The sequence below is a fragment of the Sorex fumeus genome, unplaced genomic scaffold (genome assembly GCF_029834395.1).
Source record: "Sorex fumeus unplaced genomic scaffold, SorFum_2.1 ptg000024l, whole genome shotgun sequence".
Taxonomy (NCBI): Eukaryota; Metazoa; Chordata; class Mammalia; order Eulipotyphla; family Soricidae; genus Sorex; species Sorex fumeus.
The window spans coordinates 56,210,938-56,237,696 of record NW_026606081.1 but is presented as its reverse complement, the minus strand read 5'-3'; the positions used below and the strand labels follow the sequence as shown (position 1 = coordinate 56,237,696).

Below are 26,759 nucleotides of genomic sequence, written 5' to 3'. Positions count from 1 at the left end.
ACAATTCCGCAGACACACGTGTGTCCGGCCTGCCGGACTCCTCCCTCTTACCCTCGTCCGTCAAGGACTCTGTGGACTCGTTGACTTTGCTGATCTTGTTGAGCGAGTCTGTGGAGTGAGACAGGAACTTCCATGTGGTCGACATGCTCTCGTCACTGCCAACCCTGGAACGAAAAGCAGCATCCAGTCAAGGGTGCTCCTCTCGGGGACTGGGGGCCACACCCAGAGGGCTCAGGGCTCACTCCTGGCTCTATGCCCGGGGTTCATTCCCAGGGGTCCCCGGCCAGCTGCATGCAGGGCCGGAGCCTCAGCTGCTGTCCTATCTGCGGTCACCTAGTCCACCCTGCTGAGCCGTGGCCTGTATTGCTGAGTGAGTGTCTGGCTGAGGACACACTAGGTGCCCCAAAATGCACCCTTGCATTTGAGTGTGTGAGGGCGGAGGGCCAAGCCCGCATTGGAGGGGCCTGCTCCCTCGACGGCAGCAAGGCTCTGCCTCCACCGTCAGCACCATCACCAGCCTGTGCTAGTGGGTGAGCACCAAGCCAGGGCTGGCGGAGACCTCCACAGCCTCTGGAGAGGGCCCCAGAAGGAAGCCAAGGTAAACTGTAGTCCCACAGGATGGAAAGAGTCACGGGGAGCGGATGCAGCCCCTTGGTCTCCCCTCGAGCCGCTTCTCAGTCTGACCCCACAGGTATTCTGCCCATGCGGGGCTCATCACAGGTCCACTCCATGGCAGAGAAGGGCAGCACGACGCCCCGCCCCCTCCCCCCTCGGCACTGCAGGCTCAGGGCACTCACCCCGCGATGTTCTGTATGGAGATGCTCTTGGAGAGTGAGACACTCTGCTGGGAGCGCCGGTTTGCAAACAGGGGGGCGGCGGAGGTCTCGTCGGCCAGAAGGACGGCTGAGCGGGGGCGCTCCTTGGGCTGAGGGGCTGCGAAGGAAGGAGGGACAGCAGCTGGCGCCTCACCTGCACCCTGGCAGGGCCTGACCCAGGCCCGAGGTCAGGGGTGCAGGCGTGTCCGAGTGACTGCGTCCCACTCTCTTCCCCTCAGCCACACCATGAGAGCGGAGGACTGGAAAGTGGCCGGAGGGCCAGCAGATGGGCTCGGGAGCAAGGGCCGGTGCGGGCACACGAGCATAAGCCCGGCCTGCGGGACACTGTGATGGGGTGGCCATAGAAATGAACTCCATGAGAGCACCAGGCAGTGGGCGCCCTGTGGGAGTGTGGCCAGAGGGCAGGGCCAGGGAAGAGTGGTGCAGAGAACCAAAGCACTGTGCTCTGGGAAGTGGCTGCCAGAAAGAAAGCCTGTGTCCCTGAGGCCAGATTGGGGGACACAGCTGACTGCTCCCCGGTGGTCATCTGCACAGCAGAGCAAGATGCTCCCCACCCTGGCTCACGGCAGCTGGGACTCCTCCTGCAGAGACGGTGCTGGGGTCACCTGGAACTGTTCTAAGGCACCTGGGCTCTACTGAGACACAGCCTCTGTGTCCCCCAGAAATGGCCCGGGGGCTGTCCACTGTGCAGTGTGGCAGGACTTTATAGAAGCAACGCTGTGTGCAGTGAGTGGTTGCCTCGGGAAGCATGGGAAAGCAGCAGACACACCGCACGTTAGAGCCACAACGGTTCCCAGGGCACAAGGGTCAGGGGACAGGACTGAGGACAGGGAAGCCCGCTGGGAGAGAACGTGCATCCCAGAATGCACAGGCCCGGGGACAGGCAGGGAGGCAGTACAGGTGCCCTGAAGAGGCCGCAGCACACACAGCCGAGAGCGGCCAGCCAGGGGGGCGTGCAGGAACTGCGGGGCTCCCAGGGCGGGCTGGGGACCCCATGGCTTCTCCCAGCCCACCAGGCGACTGTGTGGCCCTCTCCCCAAGACCCGACCCTCGGCTGCCCGCCAGGACATGCACCAGAAGAGCTAGGGCACAGGGCAGAGCCGGGCGCACTCACAAGACAGGCCGGTGTATTTTATCTGGGAGACAGAAAACAGACCTCTAGGATGGGATGCCAGCACAAAGCTGAGGGGCGCAGGCAGGAAGGGGGGGCGGTGAGAGCCATATCACAGACAGGGCAGGCGAAGGCCTGGCCTGACCCCATCATTGGGTAACCCAAGGGCTGTGGTGGACCCTGCCTAGGGGCTCTCGTGGGCCGGGTGGGGAGTGCGGCTTGGGTCTAGGGTCTGTGCTCCTCCGGCAGGAGCTGAGGCAGGACTTGGAGGGCTGAGGCAGGGCCCAAGATTCCAGACATCAGACGCCCCCAGAGCTGCTCCGCCCGCCGCTGCCCGCTCTTCAGCATCAGGCAGTGTGAAACGGGGGCCTTCGCACTATGGGGGGACTGGGGCGAGCACAGACTGGCCGACCCGGCACGCAGATGGGAAGGCGCACAGGAAGGGGCTGAGAGGACGAGCAGGCGGGCTGGGACCTGAGCGGGGAAGAGGAATCCCACCCAGCCTTCACGCCAACACGATTCTAGAGGCCTTTGCGAAGCGCTGAGGCAAGGCCTTGCTCCTCACGCCCTCTCCCTGGCCACCGGGCAGGGACTCGAATGACCCCAGGGTACCCAAAGTCCAGAGTCAGAGCAGAACCAGAAGTGGGAGTCACTCACGCTTGTTTCTCATGATGACTGTGGGCAGTGATGAGGTGTCCTGGGCCTGCAGGCTCCCTCTGGGCTGCTGGAAGACAGGAACTATGAGCTCATTCTCAAGCAGGGCGCGAGCCCGGGATCTGACCTCTTCCTGTCCTGACCGCCGGCCTGGGCTTCCTCCCTCCATGGCCACTCAAAGCTCCAGCAGGGATGCGCGCTCAGGAGTCGGTAGCCCAGAGACCCATGGAGCCAGTCAGGTGACAGGGCAGAGGTGGGGCACTGAGATACCAGACCCCAGTCCAGGGACTCGGGGACTCCATTCGTCTTCCATGGGGCCAGGGCGCACCCCGTAAGAGTGGGTGTCGCCAGAGACCGTGACTATCAATAAGCCGATGCCAGTGCAGTCTGTGCGAATAAAGCTGCATCTGGTGGAAGTCACCAGAGGCGAATGTTAACGTGGACTCTGAGAAGGTGGTGAGGACAAAGGGGAGGGCCGGGCAAGACACCCATTCTAGATGCCAGGCACGAGAAAGCCAAGCTGACACAGGAAGTGATTGTTTAATAATGGCATCAGCCACCACCCCCCCCCCCCCACCAAAGAAAAAAAAACACGAGACTCCGTTGGCCCAACCTCAACTCTGTGCCTGGAGGCAGTCCCTCAGAGCCTCCCAGGGAGAGGACCAGGGTGGGGGCAGGAGCCTGGGCCTCTGGGAGTGAGCTAGGAGGCGACCAGTGAGCAGGGACCCCACGACCCGAAGGGGCTGCTGAGACACAATCCTGGCAGCAGCCCCGCCAGCACAGGTGGCACCCCAAGGAGCTGCAGGTACCCATGCCGGGGTGGATGGACTATGTGCCCGCCTTGCACCGCAACCTCACCATGGGGTCCTCCACGAGGACACAGAGGGAACCAGATACTGTCACTTCCCCTCAGACTCCCCTCCCTTAAGACACTTAAGGCACTTGTCTCTTCAGAGAAAACTAGCTTCGAGGTTACTCTGGCCTCAAAGCTAGTACTAAACGGTGAGAATAAACAAAACCCAAGATGGCACTCTGCCACGCCAAGGACGAGAGTGGGCCCGGCCGACCCCGCAGCTCCTCCTACCTTCATCTTGACCTTCGCGCAGGAGGCCAGGCTTTCTCGGCAGCCTTTGTGGACCAAAGCTCCACAACCTAGAAGAAAAGCAAACCCAGGGGGGCCCGTGAACAACACACAGGCCCGCTGTTGCGAGCGGAGCTGGAGGCCCAGCCTGTGGGAGGGAGGTGGGGGAGAGGTCACTTCTGATAAACAGAATGAGAAGTGTGGGGCTGCTCTCGCAGGAAGCACAGGGGACACCAAAAGTAAAAGTGGAAGTGTCTGCCATCCCTGTGCCGGCCAGCCAGTCACCAAACCAGGAGTCCTGACCCAGCTGGCGGGGCCAGGGAGGGCAGCGGTCCCCGACCTCAGCTGGTTGACCACCCCTTTCAGGAAAGAGATCACCAACTCTGGTGCAAATCTGCCCACATCAAGTTCCCCACAAGTGTAACCGAGGCTGTTCTGGCCCAGGGTCATTCCAGTGGCTCCCCATGCACTAATGTCCACTTCTGGGAAGACAGAAGCCGAAGGTGAACCTGAAAATGGCCGTCGCTGTCCTATGGGGCTCTGAGTTTCTAGGGGGCCTCCTGGAGTCACACTCTACAAGGACAAAACTTACATTCGAGGACCACTAGGGAGTAACTGGAAAATCCCTCAAGGATGCCTGCTGGGGCGGGGCTGGGGCAGGGGACACGTCACAGTAATGACGTGTCCTGCACTTGGATCCTTCTCTTGGGGCTTCCCATCGAGCTCAGGCAGGGCGACAGCAAGTGCCACTGGAGACACCCCCCCCACACACAGGGCCACATGAAGCACAGGTCCCCATAGCCACACAGCTCAGGTGCTCAGGCAGAGCCCCCCAGGACCGCCTAAGCACCCTCGACAGATGCGAGGGGAACCAGCAAAGAGCTTTTCGCATCGTGACCTTCTCAACAGGCCCACAGCCGGCTGCCATTCTGCGCGACTCCACGGCAGGCGTCGGTACTGCCGTCTCTGCAGAGCCTCACGACCCCTCCTGGCTAGCACTCAGCTGGTCAATGCCCTGTCTCGACCAGGGCTGAGCCCACAGGGCCATTGGGGGGATTCAGAAGCCACAGTCCCCATGACATCGGCCAGAAGCTAGTCTCTCTGCTTTGCAAAATAGACACTTATGGAAAAGGCAAGAACTGAAGCAAATCTAATGCAGCTTGACGTTCCAGGCCACAGACCATACCACAGTGCTGTAGGAACATCAAAGAGTTATTGATTCTCTTAGAAAGATTCCCGACCGACAGAGGCAATGTGCTCTCATTCTCCAAAGGCCTCCGAAAGGGCTCTGCACAGTGCTTTACGGGAACAGAGCTGACTCGGAAGAAGATCCCTTTGAACTTAAAAGCTTTTTCACTATAAGGTGGCCCCCAGGCAAAGCACAGGCACGCACTCCGCCTACTGGGATTCCGGGCCTGCGCTGCGTGGCCTTCTGCTTTGGATCCCAGGGGTTTCGGGGCACTACTGGATACTCGGCGCTTGCTCTGCCAACCGAGACAGAGGAAACCATCACCCGAGAGAGAGCTCTCAGAGGCTGGCCCCGCTGCCTCTCCAGAGAGGACTTCACACGAGTAGGGACCCTCTGCAGACACTCTACTCCCCACTCCCGGCAGGGGTGATGCCTCCCGGGGCCGGTACATGCCTCGACAGGCAGGCCTGGGCAGGAAACAGATCGGGGCAGATCCTCTCAGCCACCTCCGGGGGCAGGCTGAAGAGTCATCTCCACGGGGAAAAGCCCCGACTCGATCACTCCACCCCAACCCAGGCAACCAGCCCAAACAGAAACGAAACCCGGAAAATTAGCAACAAAAACCACTGAAATGCCAACACATGCGCCACAGTTCTTCCTGTAGCTTGTTCAAAGCCTGAGGGCCGCCGGTGCTGCCAGCTGACCAGGAGACATTCATTTCTAAGCACAGGAACTAACCACGCTATTATACATACATAAGGCGCCCACTGGGCCTTGTGCATGATGCAAATGTGGCCAAGCTTAACTGTGCCGACACACTCAGTGATTACCAATACACTGCTACCTGTACAGCCCCGAGTGTCGGGGAAGAGACAGATGGGTGTGTCTGCTCCTGACAGGAGGCGGGCGCTTACCTGCACAGGTGTAGGCCTCCTTGTTGGAGAAGGGCTTGGAGCACTGGCTGCAGCTGATGGGTCCCACGGTGGGGACAGAGCTGAAAGTGTGTCCATTGACAATCTTCTTGTCCTTCTCTTTCTCTTTCAAGTCCTTCTCCTTCTCCTTAATCTTCTCTTTCTCCTTTTCCTTTTCCTGCCACACAAAAGAGTCTACAGTCAGCTGGGGACCTGGAGGCCTTCTCTTTACCAGGGTGCACAGCGGGCTCTGGTCAAGTGTGGCTGGCAAATGCTGTGGACAGTCAGCGGGTCAGAGCACGCGTGGGTCATGGACACCACGTGAAGAGTTCCTTTTCAGACTTGTGCTTCCGGGAACTTTGGTTCCTGGGAGGGCACCGTAGCCATCACCAATTCTGGCTTCCTGATAACGACTGCTGGTGTGACCTTAAAAACTCAGCCTCAGGCAAGTAACGGTGGCCATGCCTAGCCTGCACTCCACACCCAGTGGGACAGGCGCCATCTGCTCAGCATTCCGCCACCCTGCAGCCAAGGACAACACCCTCGCTCACTCTCTTAGCAGCAATTTTCTAGCCCAAACAAGGTACTAGCCACTATCTCCAGTACGCACACAGGGCAACAGAGGCTTCAAGAAGTTGAGGCACAACTGCCAGGCCTGTGCAAGTCAGGTCTGGCCAGCACTGAAGCCCAGTGCTTCTCTCCTGCAACCAACTGAGGATGACTTGGAGCAAGTCACACAGCAAAAGGGGTTCCAAGTCTTCGGCATCCCTACCCACAGCCCACTACAAGATCGAAACAGCTCAGATCCACAAGTACCAATTCATGCTGAGTTCTTTTGTTAATAGAATCCTGACAATATACTCTAATAGCTGAACTGCTATCCTTTAGAAATATAATAATAATAATAGTAATAATAATGAGGAAAAGGGAGAAAAACATCACTTTCCAAAGCAGGAAACAACTCATTTCAGTGACCACGAACGTACGTAAAACTAATACAAATCGATATTCAAAACTCAACTTTTTTCCCAAATAATTTCCTTCTTTTAATTAAATCTTGTTGAAGTCTTCTCTGTGTGTAAAGCATTATGCTGAAAAGTGGTGGACATTCTGCTCAAGAAAGCTAAAGCATGTGTCCCAGGTTTCAAAAACAAGCTAATCTAAAATCTTGGAGCCCGAGAGAGAGTACAAGGGAAAGCAGGAGCTGTGCGCACAGCCAACCCAGGCTCGACCCTAGTCAGGTCTGCACATGGTCCCCCGCGGCCAGCCAGGAGTGTGCCCTGAACACCACCGAGTGTGGCCCCAAACAAAACAAAAGCCTAAGGCAGCTGACACCTTTCCACACTCCAGTGCCCTCCCGATGCACAAGCATAGGAAAGGGTCTCCTCAGCCCTTCTCGAAACGACACACACAGACACACTGGTCGTCGGGACTCACCTCCCCATGTTTTGCTCCTATGAACCTCACCGTGATGTGGGGTACGTCAGGGAACCGGCCCCATTTCACCGACATGACTGACCCCCATGCCAGGAAGTGCGCCCGCAGAAGGAAGGGTGCATGCCGGCAGGCAGGGCAGCGGCATAGAGAAACCAAACCGTAGGAGGAAGCAGATACGGTTGAGAAAGGGAAGGAGGAGGCTGCGCTGCCTGTTTTCTTGAGACACTCTTAACCCTTTGAATGCTGCGGGCAGACTGGCCCTCCCATCAGACGGGACTCCACAAATGCCCCACCACTACATGGGCGGCAGGTGCCAAGCGGCCCGGTGGAGGTCCGGCAAGGACGAAGGCCAATGCCTCAAGGCCAGGAACTGAAGGGCACAGCGGAGTTCTTCAGAAGGAGCCCCCATTTCACGGAGAGCAGTTTCCGAGGAAATCTATGCTGGGGATCTGGGGACAGGCTGGGGAAAGGGAGAGAAATGAATCACTTTACAAAGGGAGCCGTCTGTCAAAAGGGAGCAATGACCGGAGGGACCAAAGGGGAGGACTGCCCACATTTCCAACCCTACGCTTTCAGATGGGAAGTGACCACCAAAAATCAGAAACCAAACCAACTCCAAAAGGGAAGACTGTTCACTAGACCCCCTAATAAAAAGAAAGCAAAGAGATGGGAGACTGGCCACCAAGCCCCAGCATGCTGCAGCAGCCAGCATATTGTGGGTCTTCGACCAGAGGCCACGAGGGGGGCCTTTCTCATGGACACGGCCGCTCCCCAGCCCCGCCCCCCAGGTGGTGAAGTGTGGCTCTTTGCTACAGAGACCACAGGAACCGGCAGTTGAGTGTCATGTTTGCAGCGGCACAGAAAGTTAACCCCTACACCCAAAATATGTTCATCAACAGATGTGCCTAAGACATTTCTAAACCCTCTCGGCTGCTGCAGAGAGGAAAAAGAAAACCAGTGTGACGTGGGGGCCGGAGGGGAGCTGACTGCACCCCTCACGGACACCCCCACAATGCGTGTCAGAGTTTGACTTCTCCACAGCAAACCAATGATGACTGTACTTGGCAGGAAACAGGTCAAGCTCGAGAAGATACTCAGAGTCAAAAGCAGAAACTGCCTGTCTTCCTGTTACACTTCCTGTTTGGGTTCTTCCCCCTTTAGAATAAATCAATCCAGTCTCAAGTAATTCAGCTCAGTGTAGACAATTCTCCAAAGAACAGGCATGGGTCAGTACTTAATTTTCTACACAGGCATATTCATGTGGGCCCCAGAGCGACAGCCTCAGGGAGGGGACCCTTGTGCTGGCAAGAGGTCCTGGGGCTCCTCTGATCACTTAAGAACCATGTACTGGGGACCGGCAAGATGGCTCCATGAGCCGAGCCCCTCTGTGCATGCGGCAGCCCCAGCTTTGGCCCCCTTGAACTCTGCTGGGAGTCACCCCAAGTACAAGCCTGAGTAGCCCCCAAGCACCACCAGGTGTGCAACGCCCAAAAAGAAAAGAAGAAAGAAAAAAAAGTGAATATGACTATCCGCACAGCACTGCCTTTCAGATTGCGAAGAACGGACATTACTCAGCACCCCAGAAAAACTGCCACTGGCCCAATGCCTCCAGACACGGGAGCCTTTACTTGGGGTTACCGTCTAGCGAAAGCCCTTCTATCTGGCGGAGCGCCGGCCCATGGTGCCGGCAACGAGGGGGGATGCTAAGTCATGGCGACGCACCACCTGCTTCCCTGCTGCTTACCGTCTCGAACCACGCTGACAAACGCTGCTCGTTCTAAAGGAGGTTTAAGGACAACCTTACTGAGCAGCTGCTAAGCTCGGAATGCCCCCATAGTGTGCCAGGCAGGGCCTCTCAGAGAACACTGTGGAGGCATGAGGCCACACTGCAAGGGGCATTGAGGCCACCACACAGGCACCGAAAGCCCGAGTCCTGAAACCACATCTGAAAGAGGAACCAGTCCGATTGCAAAAGAGTGTTGTCACTCTGCCCAAGGGGACGATCAGAGGACCAGAGGGCGAGTGACGTCGCCTCTTCTCATGAGGCCACTGCTGGAGCACAAACTACCTTCTCCTATCTGCCCCGCCCCTAGTCCTAGCAGGCCCGTCCTCTCTGCCCCTCCCTACCCTGTAGCAGGCCCGTCCTGTGATGCTGTTCCAGGCAGAGGACAGTGCTCCATGACAACTATTTGTGAGGAGAGAGTGGAGGCCACCAGGGTCTCTGAGCATGAGTCTGCCGTGACCATCTCCACTTCTGAAGCCCAACGGCCCCTGGAAACTAAAAAGGGCCAGCAGGGCCCTTTGTCAGAACTGGGGTCCAGTTCCATCCAAAACTCCTTGTCCCTAGGGGAAAGGAGGAAGGAGGAAGAGGGGGTGGGCAGCGGTGCGGGGGGGAATAGCAAATTGTCCCCAGATTTGGAAAAGACCAGCTGTGGCCTGGCTCTGGGAATCATGGTAAGTCAACTCCTTGTCTTCCTTTCACTTTTACACACCTTCTTTTTTTTTTTTTTTTGCTTTTTGGGTCACACCCGGTGATGCTCAGGGTTACTCCTGGCTTTGCACTCAGGAATCACTCCTGGCGGTGCTCTGGAGACCATATGGGTTGCTGGGAATTGAACCCGGGTCAGCTGCGTGCTAGGCAAACGCCCTACCCCCCACTGTACTATGGCTCCAGCCCCAACACGAATTATTTTTAAAAGATCAGAAAAGTAATTCCTCTATGTGGCATTACAGGCAATTATTATTATTATTATTATTATTATTATTATTATTATTATTTGTGGGGGGACAGTGGGGAAGCTGGGCCACGCGGAGTATTGCTCAAGACTCACTCCTGGCTATGTGCTCGGGGCACACGCCTGGTGGGGTTTGGGAGACCCTAGAGGGTGCTAGAGGTTCAGACTGAGGTCAGCTGCATGCAAGCAAGAGCCTTCCCTCCTGACCATCTCCCCAGGCCCTCTTTTTGACCTTTAAATACAAATATGAGTATATTTTGTTTCTGAATACCCTGCTCATGGCCCTTTACCCCTTCTGTGCCAACTGAGCACTGGATGCCTGGGCTCTGGGCTGAAGACAGAGAACTGGTCTGAGGTTCATCGTGGTGCCACCGTGGAGCCCGGCCTGCCTGGCACTTACCCGACTCTTCTTGCTGCTCGACATCTTGTTCCTGATGTAGCTGAAGGTACGGCTGACCTTGGTTCCACTCTTCCCTTCAAAATCTTTCTTGGAGGGGCTTGGTGGCAGGAAATTATAGTTCTCTTCTGTTATACTAAACAAAAGCAACATTGATTGTTCTTAAGACCACTGCCATGAACTAGTTTTGGGGGTACCCCGTCCCCACCTGCATGGGTATTCCTGACATAGTACTCTGTGGAACATGGGTGCTGGGGACCAAACCTGGGGTCCCCGGCATGTAAAACCTGAGCGCCAGCCCCGTGAGCCAGAACCCAGTCTCAGGACTTCAATTTTAAAATCTGAAAAACCCTCCCGTGACCCCATGACGGGGTGGGATTCCCATAAGAACAGTGACGGCAACAAAAGGTCAAGCGCCTGGCACAGACGTCTCCTCCTGGCACTGACATGGGTGTGGGCAGCAGAGAGAGGCGAGGCTGCGGGGGCTCTGAGACCGCCAGGAGCAGAGCACAGGGCACCCTGATGGCGCCATACTGCATGTGGTGGTCTCTTGTCGGGCAGAGCCCAGTCACAATGCCAGTCTCATAGTTCTAGATGGCTCCCTTCACCTAAGAGCAGGCCCATGGTGGGCTAGACTGACAGATCTGCTCAGGAAGGCGACAAGTCAAGGGACTTGTTCAAATGAATGGTCATGCACGACCCTGGGGCACAGACGGGCCACTGTGTCAGTATGTGTCCACAGAGCGGTCAGACTGGGGAGCAGCTCCGAGTCCTCTGAGCAGAGGATATTCCGAGGGACCCAGAAGCACCACCTTCTGGGTGCAGAACCTCTGAGACTCCAGGCTGCAAAAGCTACCTGTGTGGACCATAGGTAAACCATATGCCAGTGGCCGGGCACCTGGAGGCCCCTGTGCCAGCCAGAAAAGGCTCTCTGCACACTTTCCAGAATGCTGTTTTAGATGTGTTTGGCAGAAAAGCAGCCAGTGTGTGTCTGAAGGGTTCTGTGTGTGGGCAGGACAGGCAGGGACCTCTGGACAAGTGTGACGACAGGCACAGTGCTGTGACAGAGCCCAAGTCTGTGCCTGAGACCGGGGAAACGGGGCAGAGGCCAGCACTGTCAAGAGGATGGGGAACCAGAAGTCTGACGGGCAGGCGCAGAGCACTCTGGGCATCGCAGGCGCATGCAAAGAGGACTGTGAAAGTCAATGATGAGTCAGAACAAAAAGCTTCTGTGTGCTCTCAAGCAGGAGACCCACTCTCCTCCCCACAGAGCTGCATGCTACATGCGTTTGCATATAGAAAGAAAGTCTAGAGCTTAGAAGACAGCAGCACAGCATGAACAAACGCGCACGTGCGTGCATGCATAAATTATGAAACAAGGAGTCAAGAGGCAATGAATGAAAAGTTCCACAAAGCTCAGGAAGTGTAACATGACAATGTCCCTGTGGACAAACACCATCTCTGCCATTAGGATGATGTGAGTAATAGCGGGAAATTATTACTGATCCTTATTTTAAAAGATAAAGACTCCACTGAAACCACTCACATCTCGAGGAATAACCCAAAGAGCTAAAATAAAACTGTTCCCTTATCGAAGACCAGGAGACAGCTGTGATCTCTTCCACGCCATCGGAGGACAAAGAGCAAAATAAAATGTATAGGACCTACCTCTCAGTCAGATTGGCACTGGTGGTGTGGAAAGGCCGCGAATCTAGAAAACAAAACAGCAGAGAAGAGTGAGACCAGCAGGAGAGTGCTGGGTGACGGACGAAACATTCACGAAAAGCTTACAGTGGCACAGATCCAGCAGGAAGTGGGAGAGCCAGTGCTCGGGGCCTCTCCTCCGGGGGGTTTGGGAGAAGTAAAACTGGAAACCTTTAAATTAGAGGTGGGAAAAGGTAGCAATAGAAAGTGAGTATTTCCATTTAAAAAGGTTGACTCAGGAGTGAAGTAGTCACTGGATAACTGGACCCCAAATCAACAATGTGGGCGCTGGTGTTCAAACACACGAAGCACACTGTCAATCCCAGCCCTCGTCAGCACTCAGCCCCCACTGGCCATCTCCTCAGGCAGTGCAGAGGAAGGGTGGGAAACAGAAGCACTTCCGGTCTAGATCTGAAGCTGTGTCTCCGCTGTTTCCCTCAGCACCCCTGGGAACAGGTTACCCACCAGGAAGTGCAAGGGTGGCCCTGGGCAGTCACCAGCAACTTGGGATGGGCAGGCGATTGCTCAGCGCCTGTCCAGGCTGCTCTGAACAAAACAGGCATACAAGAAGCTTCTTCTGTCTGCTTGACCACTCAGACCATGACCAGCAGGCCCTGACGAGCGGGATGGATCTGACAGTGGGTCAGGAAAGGCTCTTCACAGCATTTTCTCTACCACACAGCCAGTGGGGGGACTTCAGTCACAAGGTGAAAACCACTCCCAGTATGAGGGAGAGCATCCTGTGCTTGACACATACGCCGGTTGAGCTCCCAGCCCAAGTCTGTCTGACGTGGCGCTCCCTGGCATGACTGAGCTCCTGGCTTGGCTTCACTGCCGCATTACCAGCACCGGAACGCAGACTCCTACCCTGGTCTTGATTTTGAATGGAACTGCAAAACTGCGGTCAACAGTAAGGAGCCAACAGGTTGTGAAAATTGCATTAAGAAGCCTAAAAGTGAATTCTAAATCTTTGAAAGATTTCTACGAGTTTTCCTTTGGCCTATTTGGGATCCTTCTGTTTCATTTATACTGCTTGACACCAACATCCAGGAAGGGAAAAACAAGAGCAGAATAAAAATAACCCCAGAGTCTGCCCCCGGATTGGCATGAGCGAGGTGAGTGGGATGTGCTCGGGATTTTAACCTGGAGATGACATCATTCACTTCACAAGAACCATCAGTGGCTCTGAAATTCTTTCACCCAAGAACCTTAAATGACATAAAAAACCATTTAATTCTCTCAGGCTACCAGGATTCCTTAATACCCCACCCTAAAAATACCAACAAAATTAAAACAAAACTCATGATGAAGGAAAACACCAACAAGCACGGAGCCAAGAGTTAACTCCGAAATAAATCATATTAAATTTAAAACATAACTTGACGTTCTAGGAGACTCAATGACTCCAGTAGGGGTTGCCAACTTTTTAAATGCAGAAAAGCATTTTACTTTGTTAACTATGAACTCTGAAATGTAATTCTGGAAACAGCAATTAACCCACCAACACCTCTGAACTCTGAAAATATCAATGTTTCTAAACATCTATGAGTACAAAACCACCGATGCGACTTCCATGACATCATCACAAGACAAAAACAAAGTGGTCTGCCACTCAAATCAGCCTCTAAAGAATCACGGCAGGCAAAGAGCCTATTTCAACTGGGTTTTTCCTTAAAAGGAACGAAGTGACCTGCAGCCCTCAGACTCCATCGTCCCAGGACTGGAACTGAGGGAAAGGACGGGCAATAGTTCCCAGACTGGTCCATGGAGTTTTGGTCTCATGAGAGGTCAGACCTAATCGCCCACGCGCTGCCCTTTCCTAGCGAGCCCGTGTGACCGCCTTGGAGAGCCACAATGTACATAGTCACTCTGGAAACTGGCTCAGTCCCGAGGTTCCCGCAGTTCATTTTCTCCTTTTCCCTCGCGCCCCATAAACTGTGGTGGAATTTTTCAGTTTAAAGGAACATCTGCTGAGCCGCTGGATGCAGTGGGCAGTACCATGCGTGCTGCCCGTGGAGGCCTGACGCCTGGGGCTGCTCCCTGGCTGGAAGGTCTCTTCACGCACCTGCCTTTGGGGGTTCGTCACCGTGGATGCAAGGGGCAGTGAGGGGGAGGAAACCCTTCCGAAACTGCATCTGAGTCACCACATTCTCTGCCTGGCCCCTTCCCACTCTGTCAGACAAACACCTGGACATGGAACAGCCTTGCGAGTTTCTCCACACTCAAAGCTGAAGTGGATTCTCCATTCTGAAAAGGTCCCTCCTCCGGTCAGGGGACAAAGAAGGTGACAGCTATTGTTGCCCATTTGCCAAATCCCTCTGCACAGCAAAACCACACAGTGACCTGGGGCAAGTGACCACGTGACTGTGCAGAAGGCACTTGGGCCTTCCGAATGACGCCCCTGCCGGGACCCGAGTTCCAGGAAAGGGTACGAGGCCCAGGAGGCAGGCCACCACCTCAGTCGTGCCTTCGGTCCCCCAAGCCAAGCAGAGTGTTACAGTGAGGGCGTCAGCACAGGGAGGAGGGCCCAGACCACCTCTCGGTCCCCAGCCCCAGCACTGTCACCACGTGCAGGTAGCACACCACTGGCCACACACAGCTACCCACCCTGCAGCTACTCCTCCTCTTCACCAGAAGAGTCCAGAGCAAGGAGCATTCTAAACTTAGGCGGAGTGGAGAAATGCTGACCGAGGAGATCCTCCTTGCCGGCCACGTCTGCTGCCGTCCTGGGAAGGGCTGACAGAGACATTCGGGCCACGGCACGGGTCTCCCCCAACCCAAACCAAGGCCAGAAGAGGCCACTGCGTGCGCGATGCTGGAGGCGCTACTCTGAGGACGAGCACAGCCACACGGCACCGGCTAGTGAAGAGGTGGACGCGAGGGCAGCTTTCTCAGCCCTGCTGTGAATGCACCAGGGGCGGCTACTACAGGGGTCAACAGAGGGGGTGTGAGGGGGCCTCGGGAGGTGGTACGCGGACTCCTCATTGTCACCGCAGCCCTTAAGGACGAAGCGTGCGTGTCCACTCTCTGCCTCACTGCCCACCTGGGGCTCCTCCCATTACACCTCAGCCCGAGCACAGGCATGCCCACCTCTAATCATTCACCCCAAAAGCCCGCTCCTCCTTCCTTCCGCCTGCACCTTTCCCGGCTCAGGGGGCTGCGTCCTCTTGGGCAAACCCTTGACAGCATCCACAGATCCCCGGGCTCTACTGTCCACTCTCAATGCACCTAAAGCATCTGGCACAGTGTGGCCCAAATGCCAAACTGGGGGATTCTCTCTGAATTCTTCAAGCTTTATTCTGACCCGACCCCCTTCCAACCTTGTCTACTTCCTGTGGAACCCCTGTTCTGTGGGGTGACCCTCTATTTTCATGTAGTGCCCAGATCTGTGCACACATACTACGTGAAACACTAAATGAATACATACGTATGTAGGCTTGCAACTCTGTCTGATGACCAATACAATGAGTCTCTGAGCCTGGCTAAAGTTTTGCTCTCTGATGTGTCTGTCACTGCCATCCTTTCCAGAATTAACTACTCTGAGAAAACAGAATAAAGTTTCATCCCGCTGTCCCCAGCCAGAAGAGGGCAAGTATGTGCAGGAAGAGAACGGAAGCCCCTCCAACTAGCGAGACTCAGCTCTCTCGTGCGAGCCCTTGGCCGAGGAGAGCTGTACATGTGGCCGCACGGTCCTGATCAGAGCCCCGTCAAGGCACAGAAGATTCACACGAGAGGAGGAACGGTCCCCAGGCCCTGTGCACAAGCATCTCTGTGACCACTAGGTTGCAGAATAAGGAAGAGATCTACGGGGTCCCGGAAAGGTTGGATCCCTGGAGTGAGAGCACTCAGGGGTGCCGTGGGCTGAGGCTCCCTGGTGGGTGGGGCAGGGGAGGAGAGAGCGCAACCCTCTGGGCGTGCAGAGTGAGCTGCCTCTCCCGGCCCTCCCAGAGCCACGGAAACTCCAGGCAAGCAAGAGCCTGCGCTCGGCATGTGATGCATGGAAGAGCCGCACTGGCTCCCGTTACCAGGAGCCGGGGGCCCAGGCTGCGCCCCCCTTTCCCAACAAGCATCATTCTGGCTCCGTGGGAAAAGAACCAGCAAGCAAGATGCGTTCCCCGTGCTCCCGTCCTAGGCAGCAGACCCAAGGCGTGAATGGGCCGGCAAAACCACCCATCCTGCTTCGAAGCTAAGCCGAGCCCTGTCCACTTTCCACTCAGAAAGCGACCCCGAGGGTGTGAATCCCCCTCCCCTTGGCGCTTCCCTCTCCAGCTATGGAAACCGACCTGCTGGGAAGTCACATGACCAGCTGCTCTGGTTTTCAAATCTAGCAAATAACTGGAGGAGGCATTCCAGACATTTCCAAGCGCTCCATCATGCCTCACTGGGGAAGGCTCTGCCTGCAGCAGCTTTTTCTTAAAGGCCCAGGCGGGAGAGCAGGCGGCAAGGACGAACTCAGAGGGATGGTCCCAGCCACGCCTGAAGGCAGTGGGGCCAGAATATGGGTCCTTGGCTCCGCTGGCCGCACAGTCAGGCCACCGAGTACTGGTTCCCGAGGAACAACTTCCCACAGCCAGTAGAGAGGCACAGGGTCTGAGCGCGCTCCCTGTCAGCCGGATCACACCACACGGCCACTGCCCTCCCAGGGAAGCACGGCTGGGCGGTGAGGCTTCCAATGACGCAGACACTCGGCGGGGACAAGCTCCACCAAAACACTAGTCAAGGACATGAGGAGGGCACTTATCTTGCATGAAGCCCACCGGATTCGACCCCCAGCGTCCCACAGGGGCCCCCGAGTGCAGTGAGGACTCATTCCTGAGCACAGAGCAGCAGTGACCCCTGGACATAAATAATCGCCTATATTTAAAGGTAAAGGTAAAGGCCCTCCCGTTGATCGTCGATTTGCTCGAGCGGGCCCAGTAACGTCTCCATTGGAGACTTTGTTGTTACTGTGTCTGGCATATCGAATACTCTCGGTAGCTTGCCGGGCTCTCCGAGAGGGGCGGAGGAATCGAACTCGGGTCGGCCATGTTGGCCGCTTGTAAGGCGAACGCCCTACCCGCTGTGCTATCGCTCCAGCCTATATTTAATTTTAAAAAATCAATTTAAAACAAAACCATGAGTGGAGCATACCAGTGCTCCAGATTCAAACTTCAAGCCTGCAACAGGCCAAGGGCCCCAGCGCCAAGACGCTTCGGGCAGGACCAAGGCGGCACATACGCCAGAGTCTCCTGCTGCCCTGTGAGCTGCTGCACACCTGGGAACAGGAGGCAGCTGGAGGGGCGGAGGGAGGGCGCGTGCTGTGGGCGTGCTGGGGCTGGCCCCTGGGACTGCCGACACACGTCTCGGGAAGGGGGGCAGGCAGAGCTGGGGGCACACTCAGAGACCCTCCTGGATGGGCAGGCACCAGAGGCACTCTCAGCTAGGGGCTGCAGCATCTAACTCCACCCAAAGCCAAACCAAAAACAAACCACACACGAATCCAGGGAGGCCCCAGCTGCCGTCAGTCAAGCAGGGCCACTCTTGGAGCAAGTGCCCGGTGAGTCAGGAGCTGAGGCGGGAAGTGGCTGGCCCCGTGCCATTTTCTCAGGGCCAGTGGGGAACGGCCCGGGGGTCCCACTGCCCCAGTGAGCCGCTCCACAGGACACACTGCATCCTGCCCTCTCGCACCAGCATCAACTCCACGCACCAGCTCACACCAAAACCATCCCGGGCAGACAAGAGATGGCGCTTTCTCTGAGAACAGCTGCCACACCAACAACAAGGTGCCATGAGTGGCCCCCTGCCTCTGCAGTACCCCACCACAGGGGCAGGGAGTACCTCCCACCTGTGAACTCACCCCCAACTCACCACCATGTGGAGTGACAACAGCCAGGCCTCGTGGGGATAAACATGAAGTCATTCCTTATACTGCTTTCACATGAATTATTTAAAAAGGAAAAGTCATGTTTGGGGGTTTCTTTGTGGGGAAACCAATCCTGTTGGTGCCTGGGGGATCAAACCAGAGACCACCCAGCTGCATGCAGGGTAAGCACCTTAACTTAATACTATCTTTCCAGAACTCCAAGTGGGAGAATTTTAAAGATGTGTGTGTGTTGGGTGAAGTCCGGGGAGAGATGGTTTAATGAGGTTGAGAGTTCCAGTAGATAAGAAGCGGCTGGGCCCCCTGAACCTTCCCCCTAAACGCTGACTTCCTCTTCCCAGGAGGATGGGCGAGCCGGGGGCAAAGGGCAGAGGGTGCTCAGGTAAGAACATTCATAGGGAAAAGGTGGAAAACGATGATCTGGAAAGGGAGCATACTCACTGTCCAAGCCAGGGTGGCTGATGGTCATTAAAGAGATGGATTTGGTCAAAGGAGAGGAAATGGCTGATGTACAGTAATTAAATCCCTGGGGCTTAGATCTGCGGCAAGTCTGTGAAGACAAAAGCAAGGAGCAGATTCTCAGTCTACATACTGGGGTTTGAGATCCCCGCGCGTCTTCCCACTACCCCCCAGTACCCTTAAGGGCAACACGGCAGGGGCCCCAGACCCATGCAACAGCATCAACCCTGTGTTGTTTATACGTAATATGTAGGGGGTTCACATAATGACCACATGCCATTTTGCCAACAAAATCAAACTGACATGAAACCTGCAGCGACTATGCAGTGAAACGCGGTACTCACTGCAAAGAAGAAAGAGAGCTTTTCAGGACCTTAGAATTCCATCAGTACTAGGGGAAATTAAGCATCCACCTCTATCTGGAATTCTGTGTCCCTCAGGAGGTCACAATTCATATGCACTAAGGGCTCAGCAAACAGCTGACATTCCTATGTCTATGTATAATCCTTATTCTATGAAACTTAAATATCCCTTGTAGAAATATAGGAGGGTACCAGTAAGTCAGTAGCACTGTAGCACTGTTCTCCCGCTGTTCATCGATTTTCTCGATGGGCACCAGTAATGTCTCCATCGTGAGACTTGTTTCTGTTTTTGGCATATCGAATATGTCACGGGTGTTTGCCAAGCTTTGCCGTGTGGGCAGAATACTCTGGGTAGCCTGCCGTGCTATCCAAGAGGGGCAGAGGAATCGAACCCAGGTCAGTCATGTGTAAGGCAAACGCCCTACCCACTATGCTATCGCTCCGGCCCAGTAAGTCATGCTAATTTTAAAGAACTGGCAAGAGAGATTCAAGCACAAAGTGGTTCAAGATTACACAAGTAAATCACCCACGCATCTGGGGAGAAGCTGAATCTCCATCTCTTATACTATAAGAATGCTTCTACATCAGTGTTTCCCAATGGCGGGGGGCACCCCCCCAACTCTGCAGAGCACTGAACAAATTGAAGGAGGAAGTGACTTCCACTGCGGCAGCTGGGGTGGGGGTTGTGCTCTGCTGGCTTGTTTACAGAAGGCAGAGTTCTGTGGGGGGCCTGGATTTCTGGAAAGGGGATTACAGGGCCGATTCATTTGGGAATCTCTGTTCTACATGAGTGAGGGCAGCTCCACAATCAGGAAACCCACCAGCTGTGTGCCCCTGCGGCAATACCCCCAAAGGGTAGGCCCCCAGGGTCATCTTGAGGCACGAGGCGCTTCCTGCGTGCCCCTCTAACTATAGCTGACAGAGTGACCACAAACCTCTTCCTGCCATAGGAGGCCAAGAGCTGTGTCCTTCTCGCTTGCCTGTCTCAAGATGGAAGCAGTGAAATCATGACCAGCATGAACCCCTCACAGCTGTTTGCAAGTTGACCACAGGCAACCACGGAGTCTGAGCAAACGGTCGCGAGACTTCACATGCAACTGTGCAGCCTAGAAAGTGAGCGAGCTCGGCGAGGGGCCGGGACCGTCCAGAGAAGCCAGCCGCAGGCAGCGGCAACTCGCCCCGCTCTCAGGCTGCACAAGCAAGACCCCTGGAAGTCTGGGCATGAGCAGTTTTCACATAGGAGGCCATGAAAACGTCCAAGACTTTCGTTAGGAAGGTGGCATAGAAAAAGGCCCTTTTCAAAAGGCATCGGCAGTGATGAACGCCGCTTGCTAAAAAGGCAGGATCATCTGTCAAAGGGCCGGGAACATCGGTTCCAGAAAAGCATCACCCCGACGTTCGTAAGAAGACTAAAGGGGACTCACTTCCTCATTAAAGCTCACCCAGAGCAAAGTCATGAAAAGAATTACCAAGACGAACGGCCAGACATTTGAAATTCAACACTTTCCGGTTAACTGTCAGATGTGAGACCTCCAGCTCACTTCCGTGTGCCTGAAGTCCTCACAAAGACATCGGGAAAATTCAATGGGACAAGTGGGTTCTGGGTGTACTGTTCACAAAGCCACAATTCCTGGCATTTTCCTTGGCCTTGAAAATAATTTCCAAAGGCCTCTCCACATGTCTAATGCGATTTATTTTTTAAGAACTATCCCTATGCTCTCCTCTCTCCTCTGCTACGCTAGGCTGAAGAGACTAAAACCGTGGCCTCCAATATACCTACTGTGTCCCCTTCTGAGCATCTTCTGACATATTTTTCCCAATAAGAGATCGAGGGTCAGTCCACAGAGCAGAGTTTGCTCAGTGGAGGCGTGGGGGCAATCAGGGCATAGAGACGGTGGCAGAAGGACGCCAAGACTGTGGTAGAGGGAGTGGCATAGCCACATTGCATTTCCTAAGCAACAATGGAAATCATGGTGCCAGAGAACATTTTTGAAAGGCAGAAAAAATGGGAAGGGGCGGGAGGGAGCAACAGTTTGCCACCTTTGGATCTGATTTTCCTGGGGCCAGAATTCTTTCGACCTTCACCTGAGCTGAGTGGAACTCACACAAGGGCCAAACGTGCCCTCAGTTGCCACTGCATGTGGTAGGCCCCCGTCCAAAATGACATTCCGACAGAATGCCCCTCTCCCATTCGAACAGCAGGCGGGCTGGCTTTGTCGAGAAATGCCTAACTTGGGTGCATACCCGAGAATCCTCTTGGAAATTAATCCAGATTCGTCGGGACCCGGAGCAGGGTAGAGCAGGGACAGAATCAAAGCACAGAACTCACACTCCCTAGGAGTGTGTAAAGTTGTGCAGACAAGTGAGGGACCGAGGAAGACAAAGACGAAGAAAAAAGCAGTGTCCTCAGGTCAGCAGGAAAGTCCACGATCTTTCCAAAGTTTCCAGAGTGGTAACAGGAGTGGGCACTGAATGGCCTCTTGGTGAAAGCAAGGCACTCTCTTAAGAATTCTGGCAGCATGAAGATGCCAGGAGAAAACGTGACAGTTCTCCAGGGAACCCGCTAAGACAAAGAGTATGCAACGGATATCCGGGGGAAGCAGAAACTCCATGCCTGAGAAGTTTCATCATGGTATGAGCCCTTCTCAGAGCTCTTTTCTGCTGGGAAGAAAGCAGAGGTCTTGAGGGAAAAAGGAAAACTACTCCATTCGGGTTTTTGTGATTTTTGCAGTGCTGGGGACAGAAGCCCCGGCTGCAGGGAAAGCAATGTGGTACCCTGGATGTTCTCCTTCGATGGGATATTCCAGAAAGCACAGACTAACATATCTCTGACCAATGCCAGGTGCTGAAAACTTGCCTTGCCCCGGCAGGGTGTGTCAGGTAACACCTAAGCCATCCTCCTTCCTCTAGCCTTGGTCTGACTCAAGACTGCTCCCATCACAGTGCTCGGGACAGGAACGCTTGTTGAAAAAGCAGCACTAGCCCCTTTCCTCCTTACCTGTGGATCAAACACCCTCCTGTGTTCTCCCTGGCCCGATTCCAGGTCTTCTTCTGAGAGGGACACCAGAGAGCCCCGCCGCTCCTGGCCGCTGAAAGGGTGCCTAGACCCTGCAGTGCTGGCAGGACTCACGTCTCGAGATGGGCAAGGCTGATCCCCGGCCCCAGCCCCGCCGGCCAGGCCTTCCAAGCTGAAACTGAACACAGAGCCCCAAGGTTAGGCTTTTCCGAGTCCCAGCCTGGACGTGAAGCCCTTTCTGTGCTGTCCTCTACCCTTACCCCTCCCGTGTCCCCCGACCAACCCCTGCTTCCCCCCAGCAGCACCTGGTACCCACATCCCCCTTTGCCTTGGGAGCCCAGTGCAGAGGGAAGCCTACCCCGAGACTGCTGATCCCCAGGTCCTCTAGTGGAGGGTGGGCCTTGTTCTCGGACAACCTTACTTCCCTGTCCCAGCAAGCTGCCCTCTAGACATGTCTCTGCCCTGGATCTGCTGCCAGAATCTAAACTGACTCGTGCAAAGAAGAAATCGGGAGCAGAAGTGACTTTGGGAGGGCACGTGACCCTAATGAGGGCCTAGGGCATCCCGCACGGGCTTCCTTCTGCCGCTTCCAGCTCGGTCACCTATGCATACCCTGGGCCAGGCTCCTGCGGGTGCCAGCGTGGACGGCACGGGTGAGCCCCTGACAACAAAAGATGATAAGCTGCTCGTCTAGAAACTCGATTTTTTAAATTTTCCTCTGGATTTCGACAAGGACCGAGAAAGAAAAGAAAGCACGCTGAGGGTGCTGTCTCTAAAACAGGGGAAGACTCTGCAGAGTCAAGACTGCTCCCTGCATCAGGGGGCTCCAGGGGCTGCAAGCCAGGACAACTCACAGCTGCTGCGAGCCCAGGAAGGTCTCGGCAGCTGGCCAGCGCTGGCCAAGTGGTCAGTGGTCAGTAGTCCAGCTGCCTGGGAGGGCAGCAGGAGCCCATCCTGTCTCTTCGCACTCTGGCCCAGGGTCTTGCATTAGCTTTTTCTGTTTCACAAATTACTCATTAAGACAGAAACTCTATTTGCCCTGGTGGGTAGATGAAACAATACATTTTGTTTTCCTTCTTTCAACATGACAGTGGGAATTATGAGTACTTATACATAAACGTCTCAGCAAAACCCACCCTCAATACAGGGAGAAGAGGACAGAAGACTTCAAGAAGAAACCCAGCTTCCCACGGGGAATGATTAGGGGAGACTGGCCTCTGCCTACCAAAGAAATTCACCCTGAAAACACTCTAATAATTCCATCTGGCTGCACTGGCTAAGTAAGGAGGAGGAGTCAGGAAATCTGGGATCTAAGGAGACTGGGAGATTTTGAGGCACCCCAGAAATAAGTGTATCTGATTAGCACCCCTGCCCTGCCACTGTTCCCACAGGAGGGGAGAATTCTGAGAATCCGGGGCTGGAGACAGACCAGAATGTATGAGGAGTCGAACACACTCCTGTGAGGAATAAATGTGGCACAGTCCCTGGGACACTCAGGGTGAGACCCCCCACACACACACCTCTGCCCCAGAACTGCCACCAGCTGCCTGTGCAGTGCCGCCGGAGGACAGTATCGTACCTTCTGTAATGAAAGTCAGCACTCAGGGCAGCAGAAGGGGGCACGCCAGAAGGACACCAGCTCAGACTGGGGATGACAGAAACGGAGAGAGAAAGAGGACACAGGGACAGGTTACTGGGGTTCAAAGGAAAGGGTGCAGTTACAGAGAGATCTATCTCGTCATCTGAAAATTAGGAATGTGATGTGCATTTAGAATTTAGAGAAAAGCTAGAATTAAGACCTCTGACACTAAAAACAATTACTCCATAAATGTCCCTCTGGATAGCATGCTCAAAATGGCCATGTGAGCCCTTTACAGGTCATTTACAGCCCATTACAGCCCTGGCCTGACACCCCAGATTCCCTCTGAAATCTGGTACAAAGAGAAGGGTCCCGCAGGCTTCCTCCTCTGGGCTCTGAGACGGACCAGCCTCTCCACAGGCCCACCTGTCCTGGCCCCGGCCCCACAACCCCCTTGCTGGCCTGCCTATTTCTTCATTTCCGGTAGCAGGGGTGGCAGCATGGCTGAGCCGAGTCTCTGGAGTTGCTCACGCATTTAGACAACTCATCCACCTTTCAGAATGGCAGGACCAACCAACACGCCGAACCCTTCCTCATACGAAGAAATAAAGGGATTGGTTTTGTTTTTGAAATTGGGGAGCTTCTGATTTGTATCGGTCTTCCTCCGACTCCTTAAAACCCCCTCTGACCATCCACTTCTTCAATGGCCTCGGCAGGGACACTCCTTCCTCGGGCAGCAGAGGGAAAGGGGGGTTGGAAATACCGCCCACCACAGCCAGCCCCACACGGCTTCGAGCCGAGATGCATCCGGAGGTCAGATCTTTCATCAGCAGATGCGCTCCTTTCTAAAACACACACACAGCTGTGCTCTGGGGTGAATGCTGAGAAGCCTTAGTGCTCAGAAGGGACAGACCAGGACGAGAGCTCCCTCAGCGTTCCCCCGGGATGCAACAATTCTGCAAGGCCCTGTGGACTCCTCAGGTCTGTTGTGAACACGTCTGCATGAGCCCCAGGACAGTGGGGGGCTATGCTAGAGGGAAGGAGAGTGAGACCACCGCAGAGGGGTCCCACAGACAGCAAAACCACAAAACAGCACAACGGAAGACCAGCTCCATGGCGACACTGGACATTCCAGCAGCAGCTGACAGCTACATGTGAACACAGAAAGCGACACCACACAACAGCCCCATGTCCCCCGGGAAAGCAAGACAGGGCGGAGGCAGAGGCTCCTGGCATGCGCAAAAGCCAGCAGGACACAGCGCACAGGCTTGGGGGACCAAGAGGTCATACTCCAAACTGGCAAGACCTGATACCTGAATCTCCAACTTCCTACTGAAAAGCCCAAGGGTAACTCATCAAAAATTATCACATGAACATTCCTACAAAGTCTCCTCCTACAGACTGGAACTTCCTCCCACAGACTGGAGCCTCCTCTTCCAGACCCGAGTCTCCTCCTCCAGACCCCAGTCTCCTCCTCCAACCTGGACACTCCTCCCAGAGTGAAGCCTCCTCCCACAGACTGGAGCCTCCTCCTACAGACTGGAGTCTCCTACAGATGGGCATCTTCTTTTCTCCAACAACTGTGATGCTGTGAGACCTGGAGGAGTGTTTGAGGAGAATGCAGGCTCTTTCAGGCTTCTGAGGGCCAAAGGAGGAGCTGGACCAGTCAGGCACCGGCGGATTTCCAAGACTTCCTCACTTCCCAATAAGTGAGGAATACTGGGTGGTCCTGTGGCTTTATTTGTGGCTCTGTGGCTTTATTTGGGATTTAAAAGAAAGTTCTAGGTTTAAACAACTTCTCCTCTACTCTAACGCTTACTGGTATGTAATCTTTTGCCCAGCTCAGAGTTAATACAGAATCTTAACTCTGCATCATCGTTGCTAGAGGGGGTGGCTGAGGGGAGGTGTGGCTGGAGAGTGGTGCCGGCCCAGCTCGGGGCCCTGCTGGCACCCTGCTCCGTGTGCTCTTTCTACATCCATCCCCATATACTGAGACGTTCCTGATGAACAAGCAGTTTCCAATTTGTTCCCCTGACAAGAACTTAACCGGTCACTGTCACCACCTCAGATGCAGGCTAACATTTTTGTGCCGAGCTCAATTTTGTACAAAAAAGGTGGAACTTGTGCAAGCATCAATCTGAAGGAGACTGGAGGAGAAGGGACAGAGTCCTGCCTTTGGGTGCAAGTGGCTAGGGCATCCCAAAACCTTTCACAGAGGTCTCTCAGGACAAACTCATCTGGACCTTTGACAAGTTTCAAGCAAGTCAGCACCTTTTTTGACTAGAGCTGACGTTTTGGGTTATAAACCACCTGAGCTTCCAACTGTCCTAAATTACAAGTTAAGGGTTCCGAGAGCATAGTCTCTACAGGCTGCCCCTCGCTCGCTGCTTGAAGGAAGAGGATACTTTCTCACATGGCTAGGAGTCCAGTGTCAGGTTCTTAAGGAACATGCCAAAAGCCTTCGAAGACACAAACCTCCCTAGGGCTCCCTCAAGAAGCAGGACATGACATTTGAGTTGGGTGAGATCCGATTATGAAAATGATCTGAACATCAAAAAACCACAAGATTGAAACAATATCCTGAAAATAGAACATGAAGGTCCAGGTAGGACCGGAAAACAAGTCAGATTAAGAACCGCTTCCTCTACGATATGTGGTGGCGATGGCGATGGAGTGACCTCATATGCCACACACACTCGCGACCTGAGTGAAGAACCGTTACTGAGCATAGAGTGGCCCTCAGCGCTTCCCAGGAACCCTGGGAACGGCCTGAAGCAGACAGGACACGGCTCCCAGCAGACAGAGCACAGACTGTGCGGAACCTACGGCTGTTAGCGAATGCTCGGAGGCGGCAGTGTTAGTCCGAGCGGCGAGAGGACTCTGTACCTTCTCCTATGGAGGGGAGGCCTCCTGACCATGTCTCCCAGAACACGCAGAGAACTGAAAATGAAGGGGGAGAGGTCAGCGTGGGTGAAACAAGGGCATGGAGCACACGGCACCACCCTGGCAAGAGGGACAGCCAGCGGGACGAGGAAGGAAGGGATGGGTGCAGGATGAGAGGGACACGGGCCCAAAGGACTGGGCTGCTGTGGGAGCTGTTGTGTGGAGCCCTCCTTGCTCTGCGGGCCTGACCAGGTGATGAGAGACAAAGAGAAAGAAAATGCAGGGTATGGCTGGAATTTCTCAAAACCCTGAAAGAGTTCTTTACTGTCCTCCTTAAACTTCACAGCACATCGAACACAGCTACTTCTGCTAGCACGGTCCAGCACATGAGTGATGCCTACTGCTCAGGCCTTGGGGTGTGGGTGTGGTCAGGAGGGGCGCGGGAGCAAGGTGCTGGCTGCCCACAGAGCAGGCCGCTCACTTCCGCAGAGCCTAGACCCAGCACAGTCACATTGGCCACTGGGCTCTGTCCTGGCAGAGGGGAC

At 54.9% G+C, this 26,759-nt stretch overlaps 1 protein-coding gene across 4 annotated transcripts in view; it reads right to left on the bottom strand.

Annotated features, from left to right (window-relative positions):
- Window positions 1–26,759, bottom strand: part of AKAP13 (A-kinase anchoring protein 13) — a 76,260-nt gene that overhangs the window by 11,809 nt on the left and 37,692 nt on the right. For 2 of the 4 annotated variants that reach the window (XM_056113801.1, XM_056113802.1), the window contains 9 exons: window positions 21,735–21,930; window positions 18,357–18,465; window positions 12,020–12,062; window positions 10,355–10,487; window positions 5,786–5,960; window positions 3,686–3,753; window positions 2,605–2,668; window positions 798–933; window positions 52–164 (listed from right to left, as the gene is read on the bottom strand). In XM_056113801.1, the coding sequence (XP_055969776.1) occupies window positions 52–164; window positions 798–933; window positions 2,605–2,668; window positions 3,686–3,753; window positions 5,786–5,960; window positions 10,355–10,487; window positions 12,020–12,062; window positions 18,357–18,465; window positions 21,735–21,930 (1,037 nt within the window). Of the gene's footprint in view, window positions 1–51; window positions 165–797; window positions 934–2,604; window positions 2,672–3,685; window positions 3,754–5,785; window positions 5,961–10,354; window positions 10,488–12,019; window positions 12,063–18,356; window positions 18,466–21,734; window positions 21,931–23,331; window positions 23,398–26,217; window positions 26,272–26,759 lie in introns of all 4 variants that reach the window. The other 2 variants (XM_056113799.1, XM_056113800.1) reach the window with 2 other exon arrangements.